This window comes from Polypterus senegalus, chromosome 9 (assembly GCF_016835505.1).
Source record: "Polypterus senegalus isolate Bchr_013 chromosome 9, ASM1683550v1, whole genome shotgun sequence".
NCBI classification, from domain to species: domain Eukaryota; kingdom Metazoa; phylum Chordata; class Cladistia; order Polypteriformes; family Polypteridae; genus Polypterus; species Polypterus senegalus.
The window spans coordinates 46,637,711-46,651,512 of NC_053162.1; the positions used below are offsets into that span (position 1 = coordinate 46,637,711).

At 37.3% G+C, this 13,802-nt stretch overlaps 1 protein-coding gene across 1 annotated transcript in view; it reads left to right on the forward strand.

Moving 5' to 3' along the window:
- Positions 1-13,802, forward strand: part of hydin (HYDIN axonemal central pair apparatus protein) — a 409,298-nt gene that overhangs the window by 368,888 nt on the left and 26,608 nt on the right. The window contains exons 66-73 of the mRNA XM_039762370.1: positions 149-309; positions 896-1,008; positions 2,229-2,454; positions 2,602-2,823; positions 5,107-5,245; positions 7,081-7,246; positions 10,280-10,427; positions 12,642-12,849. Coding sequence (XP_039618304.1) covers positions 149-309; positions 896-1,008; positions 2,229-2,454; positions 2,602-2,823; positions 5,107-5,245; positions 7,081-7,246; positions 10,280-10,427; positions 12,642-12,849 — 1,383 coding nt within the window. The remainder of the gene's footprint in view (positions 1-148; positions 310-895; positions 1,009-2,228; positions 2,455-2,601; positions 2,824-5,106; positions 5,246-7,080; positions 7,247-10,279; positions 10,428-12,641; positions 12,850-13,802) is intronic.

Below are 13,802 nucleotides of genomic sequence, written 5' to 3' on the forward strand. Positions count from 1 at the left end.
GTCAATCAAAACCATTTTGCAGATGTTTGAAGTGGTTCCTGATGCCTGTTCTTGATCTAAAACATGGCCTTGAAGCTCAGTTTCCTGAGGCTCAGCCATGAAATGTTTGCCTGCTTTTTGAAATATATGAGTTGAAATCTTTCTGCAGGTGGTTGAGACCGATCCTGAACCTGCGCACACCATACTGGAGAACACGGCTCGTGAGCTGGTGCTACGCGTCAGTGCTGTCTGCGATTTTGTGCAGTTCAAGTGCAAATCTGAAACCATTCATTTTAAAGATACCCTCCTGTTCCAGACAAGAGTTGTTGAGTGAGTGTGCCTTATACCATTATACATTATCCCGCTACTGACACTGTATCCATGAGCAAGTCACTTGACCTGCCTGTGCTCCAATTGGAAAACCAAAAGAAATGTAGCCCATTGTACCGTAAATGTTGTAAGTCGCCTTGGATAAAGGCGTCAGCTAGATATGTAAATGTAAATAACTTTAAAGCCACCATAATCTTTTAGCAAAATTGACTGCTTTTGCTATATCATGCTAGCCCCATGCTATAGAACACTTGTGTACCTTTTTCATTAAAGGATTGAGTAGTGGTGTCCCACCACATACAGAGCTGGTCTAATACACAAACCCTTGGATGTCTCTCATGTGCAGTATTATAAAGCTGACACTAATCCTTGTGGAGATTCCAAATTTTTCCAAGCATCAGTAACACAAGGTAGTGTGTTACTGTTATTATCTGCCCCATACATCACCTTCAGGGACCAAAGAATGCTTATAAATCTGGTCAAAGACAGTGTGTCTCCCTCAGACATATTTTATAATGCTTTCTTGTGACTGTACTAATGCCATCTTAATCATTTGTCTCTATCTGACTTTTTCTTTGTGTGTTAGATTTCAAATTACTAATACTGGCAACATCCAGTTAGAGTACTCCTGGCATAAATTAATGGAGACCAATGAGAAAGCTGTCAGCTTGTCTAATATGCGCACAGACTCAGTTGAAGGTAAGAAATATAATGATACTCCATGCTTAACGTCTTTTATTACGGTATTCGACGGCAATGAATTAGATACATTTGTGGCGACTCTTTTGCATCTTTAAGAGGGGTAATTAGGTGTAGTTTGTCTTATACAGTAAACCACATCATCACGGGTAAAGCCTCAGAGTCCCCAATGCAGTTGGGACATGCTGACATTTCAGGAATCTATGAGAGATACACTCAACAACACAATTCAAAGTAAATAACCTCCATGCATAAACCAAGAAATCCATCTTGTAAAGTAAAACCGGCTGTACCTTCTATCCGCCTGTCCCACTCCAAGGTCATATTGGCAAAACTATTTAAATATGGAAAGAGTGTACAGAGAAAGATACTTTAAAGTAAAGTATGGTATTTTTCAAGCTGAAGTTATTTTTTCACAATTACTGTGTATATTAATTTACTACATGAAATTGTACACTTTTATAAATTAAAAAATAAATACCTAGCTTGCTATTGTTCTTTATAACGGAGGTAAAGGACACTGGGATCCAGTGTGAAAACATAAGCATTAAAATGTACCAAATATGTTCATGTTTGCAAGCCAAGAGTGTTGTTGAGTATTGCTCTGTGCACACATATTCTAAAACGGTGTATCCAAAACATAGGTAACGAGAAAAAGCTAAACCTTTTTCTGAGATTTTAAAAGGAGATCAGCTATGTGCTTCATTTCGCTGCTTGTCTTCCTCCATGGCAAGTCTATGGTTGTCAGCTGCCATAGCATGACTATCATCTCGGTTCATGATTATCAACAGTCCCAGGTTCAAGGATATTATGGAAGCTGCAGCCAAGCCGGATCATCATAGTTGCAGTTTCACCTCAAAAACTTACTGTTAATGACATTGAATGTTGAAAAATAGAAAACAATTGCTGAAAAGTCACATTCACCCTCTCTTACAGTCTTTCACTATGCAGAAGCTTATTCCCCACACTAAGAAAAAAGTTTATTGCATTATTTTGCAGACATATTGCCTACTGCTGCCACTGTCATCATGCATATGCATTCTATGGCGGTCTAGCTAGAGAAAGGTTTAGCATGTAGAGATCGAGTTCAGACTGAAGACTGCAAGTTTAGTGCAGATATTTTAGCAAAGGCAGAGTGTTAGTGCAGAGCTGTTATTCCTACCTCACAGCAATAGGGTCTGCATGTTTTGTAAAGTTTTTGCATTGCTTTGTATTCCTAGTAATCTCTGCTGTGCAAATGCCTGGAACACGGCCTGGAAGTCGTGCAGTCAGCCTACCTGCAAGTGCAATTGAGAGTGTCTCATCCTTGGCTTCTAGTGATCAGGACTTTATGCCTTTTACCATTGAACCCCAGATTGGAGTAATTGACCCCGGAAATAAACAAGGTTTCTTGATTAAGTTTTCTCCCACTGAATTAGGCGAATATGAGGCACGACTTATTTGCAGGTAAGAATAAGATCAAACAAAAATACACCCTACTTTCATTTTTACTCTGACTGCGCTCAAAATTGATTCTTCAAGGCTTTGTTAGAAGTTAGTTGTTTGAACAATGTTTTATACTGAATATCTGCTGTATTATTCCTCTGGTGTTAGTATCCCAAATCTGATGAACGCTCAAGGACCTACAATTGCTGTGAAGGGTCGAAGCCTTCTACCATATTGCCATTTTGATTTGGAAGATTCTGACTATATCCGCAGTAACAAAAGGAATCCTGAGATGCGGGGTCCTCACGGAGCTCCTCCAAGAGCTGCTCTGGATACCAACACCAGAGTTATTGAGTTCTCATCAGTTGGGCTCACAACATCTATGTCCAGGTATTTCTCTAGAATTCCTATTATCATGTGATTGACATATGTTTCCATCTATTTTTTGAAATCGGTTGGCCTAGGTCAGGATTGTGGGAAGGTGGAGCCTTTCTAGATTCAGCTGTGGGTAGAGATGGACACATCTTCACGTACTGGTCCAGTTTAGAATCACCAATAGCCTTAATATGCACACCTTTTACATAATATACCCATATTAAACCAACTGTTCAAAACAGCATTGGGTCAAGATCTGAAGGTCCTATCTTTGTATAAAGAAAAACTTCCTAGCGTTTGTGCAAAATCTGCCCTTAACACGTTTCCAACCGTGTCCGCATTCAAGAACTCATTTTATAATAACAGGGATCTGCTGTAACTGAAAAGTTTCACTTCCTTCAACCTCTCCTCATGGCTCAAACCTTCTAGTGAGCTATAAGGACGGATTAAAGAGTGAGTTGGAATTTGAGCTAAGGAATCCTGGAGCAGAGCGACAGCAGTGCTAACCAATGAGCTGCCTTGCCATCTTGTTATAGAGTTCATACCCAGATAAATGTTAACTGTGCATGCTTTTTAGAATTGCTGCTGTATTATATGTGTTTTATCTTGGTAGAGTAATATATATTGCTCTACTTTCCCCTATTGTATTATTAATATGTAGCCTTATAATGCCTAATCTCACGGATTTACCACTGTTTATAAGGTATTATTGTATATAACGTTACCCCACCTTCCCATCTATATCTAGAATCTCAGACAATTAGATGTAGTAAAAAGACAAGCAGGAGTTAAGTTACACATAAAATAATGTATTACTGATAATATTCATAAATAATAACAAACTGCAAAGTACATTTGAATATTGGCAACCATACAACCTGATTAAATGGTGGCACACAGACTTGTAGTTACTTAAAATGTCTCTAGTTAAGGCATCGTTGGTGCTCAGCTTTCAGCCACATGTCTGTTCAAAATGGCTGAAGCTGTGCTCTTCATTGTGTTGTCTTCATCATCACAGGTTAGCAAGAGAGATGCTTCTTCATCATATGTTGGTTAGAGAGAGAGAATGTGGTTGAGCAAGCAAATTTATAGGTTTTCTGTCCAACCCCTCCAGCCAATCCAGACAGCCATATCTCAGACCAATGGGTGAAATAGATCATCTTATCTCCTGCCCCAAAACCATATGTTAAACACCCTGGCTTCCTTGCAGGGGGTTGAAAGACTTTAGCAGAGAAATACTCATCAAACTGGTTTAAGACACATCCCCCCAAATCCTGTCATAAAAAATTATAAAGCGACAGTCGTAAAATTTGGGCAAACATGAATACCTCTCACCAAAGTAACACTAAATTACATTGGTTTGCCTAAATTATAAATAAAGACATACAAAACATTTATCAAGTTATATGCAAAATCTCACATCACAACAATATGTTACCATGTATTTTACAATAGAAAACTGCAAAGAAGCTTGTCACCGTGTTGTAATAATTAGCATGAATCCCACGCTAGATTTTGCACATTCCTCACATGCCTGCATGTGTTCCTTTTGGTGTTCTGGTTTTCCATCCACATCCTAAAAGACATGCAGGTCAGGTTGTTATCAATAAGAAAAACTGGACAAGTTTGAATGTGACTGTGAATGAGTGGACACTGCAATGGACCAGTGCTCCGTTTCCTGCTTGGATAGCCTTTGATTTCCCCAACCCTATGTTGAATTAAATATGCTAAAGAATACTGTATGTTTTTGAAACTGAAATTAATAAAACATCATTAGCATACTGAAGGCGACATTTTTATGTGTGAATATTTATCACTTGTTCAACAGCTTGTGGGATCCCACCTGAAACTAAAACTTTGATTTTGTTAGTTTGTCAGAGCACTGATACGTACTGAACTGCCAGATAATTCACTGCTGTAACAAAAGTAAAATGTGCTAAGTTGAGAAACAATTGGATGAAGAAGACATTAACACTGTGCACTAAAGTAAAATCTCACAGATTTCTCCAGCACATGAGGTTTCACCCTCGTCTTTATTTCCATTAAACTCAATGGTCACTGGGACCTGTGTGTGCCAGTGCTGCTATACTAGTATTTCTGCTTTAATATCTGCTTGTGCTATTCAGTACATCTTGGAAGTTTAATGAAAATATGGGATGGACCTGTCAACAGCCAGACATGTTTTATAAAATAGTAAAACAACGTGTACTTTACATCTGAGATTTCAGTTTCAACAAGTTATGTACATGCAGAGTCTTTAAAGCTGTTTTTTAAATTGAATCTTGTCTGTCACCTTAGGACCTTCACCATAATGAATCCCACTAGCTCATCTTATACCTTCCAGTGGAAGTGTGAAGATCCAGTGGACATGAAGGTGCAACCTACTTTTAAGTGCCTTACAGAGAAAGGCAATGTCAGTGCACAGAAGAAGGCTGAGGTGGGTGTTTCTGACTCCAAGTTTGGTTCAGCCATGTATCCCTCCATGCATTATCTGAAATCTCTTTGCAGTACACTGTCACAGGAGGTCATAAATAATCTGTTCAGCATCAGTCCAATGGGAGGTACAAAAGTATTTAAGTATGAAAAAAATGAACACATGTATTATATCAGTCTTTAATGTAGTGATCTTAATGATGTGTTAACAGTGATCAACAGTGAAATTCAGCCCATATATCTCTATGTACACAGTGTACCTTACCATATATGGCAGGCTTCTTTTTTCTTTTTGCAGGGTCTCTATCTATCTATCTATCTATCTATCTATCTATCTATCTATCTATCTATCTATCTATCTATCTGTCTATCTATCTATCTATCTGTGTGTCTGCTCTAATTTTTTCCTAAAACATGTAGTTTTCTTCAAATGAGGCCTTTTATCCTTGAAATACAATGCAGCCCAACCACGTATTGCCTAATAAATATTTTTTTACTTGTGCTTGCAAATAAATAGCACACACTCATCTGCCCACCACCTACAGGACACTGAACACCAGTGAAAGGAAGTTGAACTGAGCTTGACATTTAATACCACTCTTGCTTGTGTAGTTCCCAAAAAGCAGCTCATCAACACGTCTGTAGCTCAATGCAGTGAAGGCCAGCAACTGGTACTCCTCTTGACCATGCTGAAAACCATGGACTCCCCTAGCGGTCTCCAGAATTTTCTTTGATAAGAACATATGATAGCTGGACTGGCAGATATTAATGGTGACAAGTAGTGAGTTGCCTTCAAGCAGTTAGTGTTGTGCCAGGTTTGGGGATTATTTTCATTTTATTAAAATGAAGTTTACTTGTCTAAAACATAAGGTTTCTTTTTTCACTCCCTTTTGCTGGTTACAAACGGACACTTTCTATTTCCATGAACTTTACAGTTTCTGCCCCTTCTCCTATTCAGCATCTCGGTGAAAAATTCCAGCTAGGACTGGGTTACATTTTTTCTCCGCTATTGCAAATTCAGTTTAAATCACGCTCCTTGTTGCATATAGCATATATCTCAAAGTCGCAATATAATTTCTATCACACGCTAAATATTTTATAAAATTTACAGTATATGAAAGTAATGTATAGTATATCCAATGACCAAAACACAAGAACTACCCACGGACAGGGCGCCATTTCTTTAGGATGTGGGTTGGCCAGCAGTAGCCAGTAGGTCAGAATTTGAACTCTGTCTCCTGGAGCTTTTTGGCAGCAGCACTGTGTTACTCCATAAATGTAGGTTATATGTGAAAACAGCAAACAAAAAGAGCGTACAAGTCTGTAAAGCAATTACAATGACAGATCGATTTCCCCGCATGCTACAGTAAGGTAAGTTACACTGTACTTGTATATCATAGAGGAAATACAAAAAAATGTTTCTTCAAGGTTGTGTACTACATTTCAAACTGTTCAGATTTGTCTACTTTGGAGATCTCAGTTTGACTCATTTCAAGTAGGACTTGGTGATATGCCTTTATACAGCTGTCATATAGTTTGATAGCCATGAATTACAAAATACCATATATAAATATTATATTTAATTGAATGCTTCATGATAACTCTTTGGAATAAACGTCTGCAGTCACTGTGATTATCCACACCTGTAATACACAATATGCGCTCTGAGTTACTGAGAATGATAATCAGCACAAAAATATTTGTATATGTTGAATAGTTTTAACATTAATGGTTAAAATGCACAGTAACTGCACTCATGACCTTTGCATTTCAAATGAAACTCTTCACAGATAGGAGTTAAAGTTTTTTTGTTTTGTTTTCTTTATAATCTTTTGATAGATCACTTTTGAGTTTCACCCTCAAAAACTTGAAATCACTGAGTCTTTCTGGAGCTTCTTGATTCCGGAACAGAATATCCTCGTACCTTTTCTTTTGGTGGGAAGGACAAGAGAGCCTGTGGTGTCCTTGGATCGGTCCCACCTAAACTACAAGTCTCTCCTCATAGGTAAGGTGGTCTCACTCAGCCACTGTGTACTGCATTGTTTAGTAACTGTCTGAGAGCTGTCAACACCATTTTTCGATAACTGCATAGAAACTCCATTAGAAAATTTAGAGGCAAAAAAGACAAAGTATGAACTGTGACAGGCAACTGCTTCCAGGGAACATGAAAATAGTATAAGCAGAGGGAAAATACACTTTGATGAAATAAAAGCAGAAAAAAGACTGAGATCAGTGACTTGAATTTTCTAAATTGCTATTTAAGAATAATGTCTTCAAATATTTATATTTTTTATTAAATAAGAATGATTGGTAGTGCAATAAATAAGTATGTACATTGCATGAAAGGGTGTGTGCTCTTCAACGATTGTATTTATGGGTATTTGATGTTCATTTCAACAATATTAATAGATAACAAATAACATTCTTTGTAGTTATTTACTGAAATCAGGAAGTGTTATTGTCTGGTGTGGAAAAAAGTACACCAATAACTTCAGTAGCAGGTGTCACTCTGTGATGAGGACTAAAAATATTTGGGAATGAAGATAAATGAACTGATTTAAATGCTTTTCTGAAACTGGCTTTGCCGGTGTTTTTCTGCTGTTGTTTCACTTTCTTGCTGTATGCATCTTGCATTTTGTGATAATTGTCTGTATAATGTCTTTAAAAGATAAGTTTGAACAGGTTGCTTAAAAGAAAGAAGCAGCTTTCTATCAGTATTTTGTTACAGCCAGGGTTTATTCCTTGGCTTATGTTTATTTTCTGTTTTATTAAAATTTTTGAATATTTTTTTATATTTGTATGTAACTTCTGTGATATTTATCTATGATTTAGTAATTATCTACTGTTGCTTAAAATTTACATCCATTCCTCGTTTATTTTGTGAGTGATACCCCAGGAGGCAGAGCCACCCTCACATTGCTGCTGTGGAGATCTTCTTTGAGCTTTATATTCAGCTAGGGAAGAAGACCTTGGCAGTGGTGCATTTACTTTGTAGTGCAGTTGTTTTTAAGTGTTTGGTTTTTGTTTGGATTTACTGGCTTTGTGATTATTTTTGCTCTGTGTATTAGATTTCTGCTGTTAGGACTTGTTTGCTTACAATTCCCTTCTAGGCAACTCCTTTTTACTCTTTTTGAGCCATTTTCATATATTTTTCTATTTTGTTAATAAAACTTTTTCATATATAAAGTTTTTTTAGTGAACCTTCTCTCTCTAAGCCAGTTTTATTAGTTTCTCTCCATTGTAAGGAATTTTAAGTTTTTTTTTCACATATTTCTAGCATTTTAAAGTTTTGAAGCCAAAAACTCTTTTAGGTCTGCTTAGGCAGAAGCCGTTCAGTAGAGTATTGGGGTCAGGCTTACTTTGGTGAGGCTTTTTCTGGACAGGTTAGAGATATCAATAGGTGGGCTTAGTTTTTTACAAGCTTCTTTTGGAGACAAGGATACATGAGCTCCAGAAGTCTTTTCTGGAAATTTTAGACACATGAGCCCTGCTTTCTTGAAGAAAACCTGGGGAAAGGGACAGATAGAATTTATGAGCCCCTTTGATATGAGGTGCGCTGCTTCAGGGGATAAAGAAAGTAAGCTGTGTAAAGTCTGAGAACTGACTAATAGAGAACTGACTAGAGATTAATTGACCTTAGTCAAATCGAGACTTCTTGTAACTACACAATTAAGTGCCCCCTAAAAGAATAAAGATGTAAAACTATCAAGTTGTATTGTTTGGATATCCAGATTTCTATTTTGCTTTCATTTATGCCACTATTTCCTCATGAAACTTATTGAACCTGCTTTCCTTCTTGTACATTTTGCTCTATTTTATTGCCAGGGGATGAGAAACTGTGTTATTTTCTCAGCTTGTTTAATCAAAGCTGAGGGAGAAAAAGAACATTGCCAATAGAGAAGCTACAGCAACAGTCATACTGGTGAAGTCTTAAGGTAGTGGACTATAGTACTGGGTGCATGTGCATCTCAGCTATGATCTGTATATTTCAGAATGTTAGTTAGTGTGACAACAGGCAAACAGGAGTAGTAACAGAGGTGTAACATATAACTGCTGGTCTACAGGAAAATAATCTATGCATTTAATAAAAGGAGATTTATGTTTTAAGGAGAGGTGTCACTAAAAGCTTTCCCACAATAAAACATCTGATGCTGTGAAAGAGTGAACAGGGTCATTTAATTTTATAATGCAATAAAGCATACTCCCTTGGGAAGAAATAAACTCTTCTAATTGCCTATTAGTCTCCTACATCAATTTGGGAGATTTTTTGCCCAGTCCTTTTTACACAACTTCTTCAACTGTGTTATGTGTTATGATTAAGGGTTTTCTTGCGTGTACTGAAAACTTCAAAGTCCCCATAGAGTATTTCTGTGAAGTAAAGATCTCGGCTTTTGCTTGATCATTTTTTTTTTTAAATCGTTCATTTGGGGATTTGCTGGAGTATTCTAAGTTATTGTCTTGTTGCAAATTACACATATAGTTTAACATCAGCCACTGTCCTCAGGAAACCCTTTATGAAATTCATTGTTGAATGGTATAAGGTTGTTTTGGTTGTTTTTTGCTTAATATGGCATCTGGAATCATGGACAAACAGCTGTATGCTTGGCTCATCAGTCTAGAGCACATTGTTCCAAAAGTCCAGTTTTTCACCCAAATGTTCACTGACAAACTTCAGTCATGTACCTAAATTCCTCTTTACAGAGCAGAGAATTCTTCTGTCTTACATGCTGGGCAATGTTCAACAGTATCTTTCATTAATTTAGTGGGATGACCAGAGCTGGACAGGGTGCAACTGGTTTCAAATGTCCCCATTTGTACATAATCTTTTGGATTGTGGAATATTAGGCTACAAATTGCTTGGAAATAGTTTTAAGTGCTCTCCCAGACTCAAAACCTTCAACAGTTGATCAAAAAGTGATAACGCAGTCAAGAAAAATAATGAGAGTTAACATAAGAAGGATGTTCCCATGAAATCTACAGCTGCCATTATGAAAACTCAAGCAAGCATTAAAATATATCTCTTTACTAATAACTCTAGGCCTGGAGGCTCGGGAGACTGTGTACCTGGTGAACAATGAAGATGTGGACTTTGCATTCTCTTTTCAAGAAAATTCCCGGTACTCTGAAGGCTTTGTCGAGAGCCTAGATGTGAATCCAATGGAAGGGTCTGTGCCACTTCACAGCAGGTACATGACAAACTCAATGTTTTATCATATTAAACTGGCAGATCACATCATTCCTTTCCTTTCCCGGTTTACACTTTCTACCCATTTTCTAAATCTACTTTGTCCATATTTAGTGACTTTTAAAACGATTTTTCACACCAACACATATGAGCCATTTACAAGGCTTGGTAACTCCTTCCTGATAATATTTATTATTGAGACTAATTTACTGTTTACTCCAAATTTTTGAAATACTCTAATACTAAATATATATTGCAATACTTAATTTAATAATACTAAAATTCATCTTGTTTCATTATATTTACATTTATTTGCTTAGCAGACAATTTTATCATAAGCAGCCTACAAAAGGGGTCAACATAATCAAGTAGGTCAGTCTGGAGGAGTGTTTGAAAACAAGTGTTACAGGGCAAGGATACAAAATGACCATCATAACTGAAGTGCTCAGAGAAAAATAGTTACAAAAACAACTAATATAATTTAGGCAGAAATTCATCTGCAAGACCTAGAGACAGTTACCTCGTGGTTAGTTTTTTATTAGTGATTACAAAGCCAGAGTCTTACCTGATAGTACTGAGCCAATTTCAAGCAAATTCCCTTTCCGTCTGTTGTAGGGCCCACTGAAGGCCACACATTTAGTCGGTCATATCAAGGCAATTGATGTATGTATGTGAAATTTTGATGTCACTGTTAATTTGTTACTTGGTCAACACAAACAGCAATTATAGCTGAGTTTTTCTTTTTTTGGGAAAATAAAGAGCAAACTAAACACAACTGAAATGTACTAAATCCCTCCAAATACTATTTGACAAAAAAAATAATAATAATTTCTTCCTGAGTAGTGTATTTTATATAATTGACAAAGGTTAAAGGTCAGCAAAACACCAAAATTTAGAGAATTCCTGACATTGTTTCCACGAAATTGCCAGACTGGGTGCTCCCACTTGCCTGAAGAAGGGGCCTGAGTTGCTTCAAAAGCTTGCATATTGTAATCTTTTTAGTTAGCCAATAAAAAGTGTCATTTTGCTTGACTTCTCACTTATTAGGGCAGGTAAATTCTTGGTGCACTGGTTAAGCTGCCGATCCTTAGATTGAGTGTTGGGGGTTCCAATTCCACTGCTCGTCATCATCTATTTAATGTCTGCAAATTCTTCTTGTGTTCCTATGAGTTTTTCCTCCTGTTTTGTCTTGGTAGAGTAATATATTGCTCTACTTTCCCCTTTGTATTATTAAGATGTAGCCTCTGTCAGAACACCTCAAATCCCACAGACTTACCACTGTTTATAAGGTATTATAGTATATAACTTCTCCTCACCTTCCCTTCTATATCTATAACCTCAGACAATTAGGTATAGTAAAAGACAAGCAGGAGTTAAATTACAATTTAAGCAATGTATTATTGGTAATATTCTTAAATAATAACATGCAAAGTACATTTGAATATTGGCAACCGTACAACCTGATTAAATGGTGATGTGTAGTTTCAGGTGGCACACAGACTTGTTAGTTACTTAAAAATGTCTCTGGTTCATTTATGGTCAGCTTTCAGCCACATGTCTATTTGATATGACCGCAGAGCTGTGCACTCTATTGTGTTGTCCTTTCAGTTCATCAGTTTGGTAAGAAATGCTTCTTCATCAGATATTAATAAGAGAGAGTGTGAGGTTAAGCAAGTAAATTTATAGATGTTCTGTCCAACCCTTACAGCCAATAGGGCGTTGTAGTACTTAAAGGCTTCTGACACAAGCCAATTCCAAACAGCCATACTTCAGACAAATGGGGAAATAGAACATCTTAACACCTGCCCCCAAACCATATGTTAAGGTAAAGCTTGGCAGTTAGGAAACCTGGCTTTGTGTGGGGTATGAGAGAGAGACTCTAGTTCTTGAAACATTTGTTTCAGGCACTTCCCCCAACTCTGTCGTAAAATTCACTTTCCTGACTTAGTTTTGCCTAAATTACAAATAAAGACATACAAAATATTTATCAACTTATATGCAAAATCTTACATCACAACACCCACAAATTTCAAAGACATGCTCGTGTAAGCTTATTTGATAATTCTCAGTATGAGAAGGTATGTGTGTGTGCTTTAGTTGGACTAGGCCCCCATCTCAAGTTGGTTCCTGGTTTGCATGGAATTTCCAGGATTTTAAGTGATAGTATTTGAGTGCTTCCTGTCCTAATCCTGAATCTCCTTCTGTTTTCACATAGAATCCCAGTGGTAATCTCTTACAAGCCAACTCATGAAGGGCGAGTGAACTTTAATTTACTATGCAATGTAAAAAGGAAAAGCCAACCTTTGACACTTAATGTGAAGGCAGAAGCTTATTCGATGAATGCCAACGTTCAGTATGAGAACTCAGAGGGGACAGTTACTGAGCTCAGTCCAGACAGAGAGAACAACATCAGCTTCAGCCAGGTAACGTCAATGATTCTGAGGAATTCTTTAAAAGTTACCCTAAAGCCTTTGGCCTTTGATCCAGTGAGGCAAACTTGACATTTGAGCTTCATCTGCTTGGTTGTGGACTAATTGTTTGACCCTGCACACCTATTAAAAATGTCACGGGAATTTCCAATCCTGTCCATGTCTTTTTTGTTAATTTGTTTACCTGGGGAGTCATCTTGAAGGTGCTGGAGGAGAGTAGGATTCCACCTGCCATTCTGTCTCTGTATCTACTTAGAAAGAGTTGTGTCCACATTCTTCAACCAAATTTAGATCTGTTTAAAGTGCCCACAGAGCTGCATTATGAGTGCATCTTTTCTCTCAGCCTCTTCTAATTTTCTTGGACAGGGCATCAAGATGCAGTCAAGCTCTGGAGAAATAGCCATCAGGGGACCCAAGGGTTCAAAGTCTTCTGCTCTTCCCAGATGATGATAGTTTTCCCGGACAGAGGGATTATGCTGCATCTCCCCATGAAGGTGTACCCAGTGTTACCCATTGGGAAGAATGCCTTCAATTACAGCCATGACACACTGCCATGGTGCATGACACAATTTCTTCTGGGAAATTATCTGATTACACTTCTTTAGGAACAGGCGTGGTCTGGATTAGCTGGAACACTGCAAAACTAACTAGGATATAATAGGATCATCTCATTATATCATCTATAATGAGATGATTGATTTTGATTAAGGTAACCACTTGGGGCATTTAGTAAGCCAATAGAGAGAGCATACTGTTTACTCTTTCAGTAAAGTCCCTGCACATTTCAAAAGGTTCATTTTACAAAGAAGCACCCTCAGCATCCACCCCTGAACTCATATAATTGGAGTGCAAACTAATCAGTTAATTAAGATTTCTAGAAATAATCAATTAAAATTTATTTTTGGTGATATTTTTGCTGAAGAAGCTAACTGATGTGCCCTGTTTTT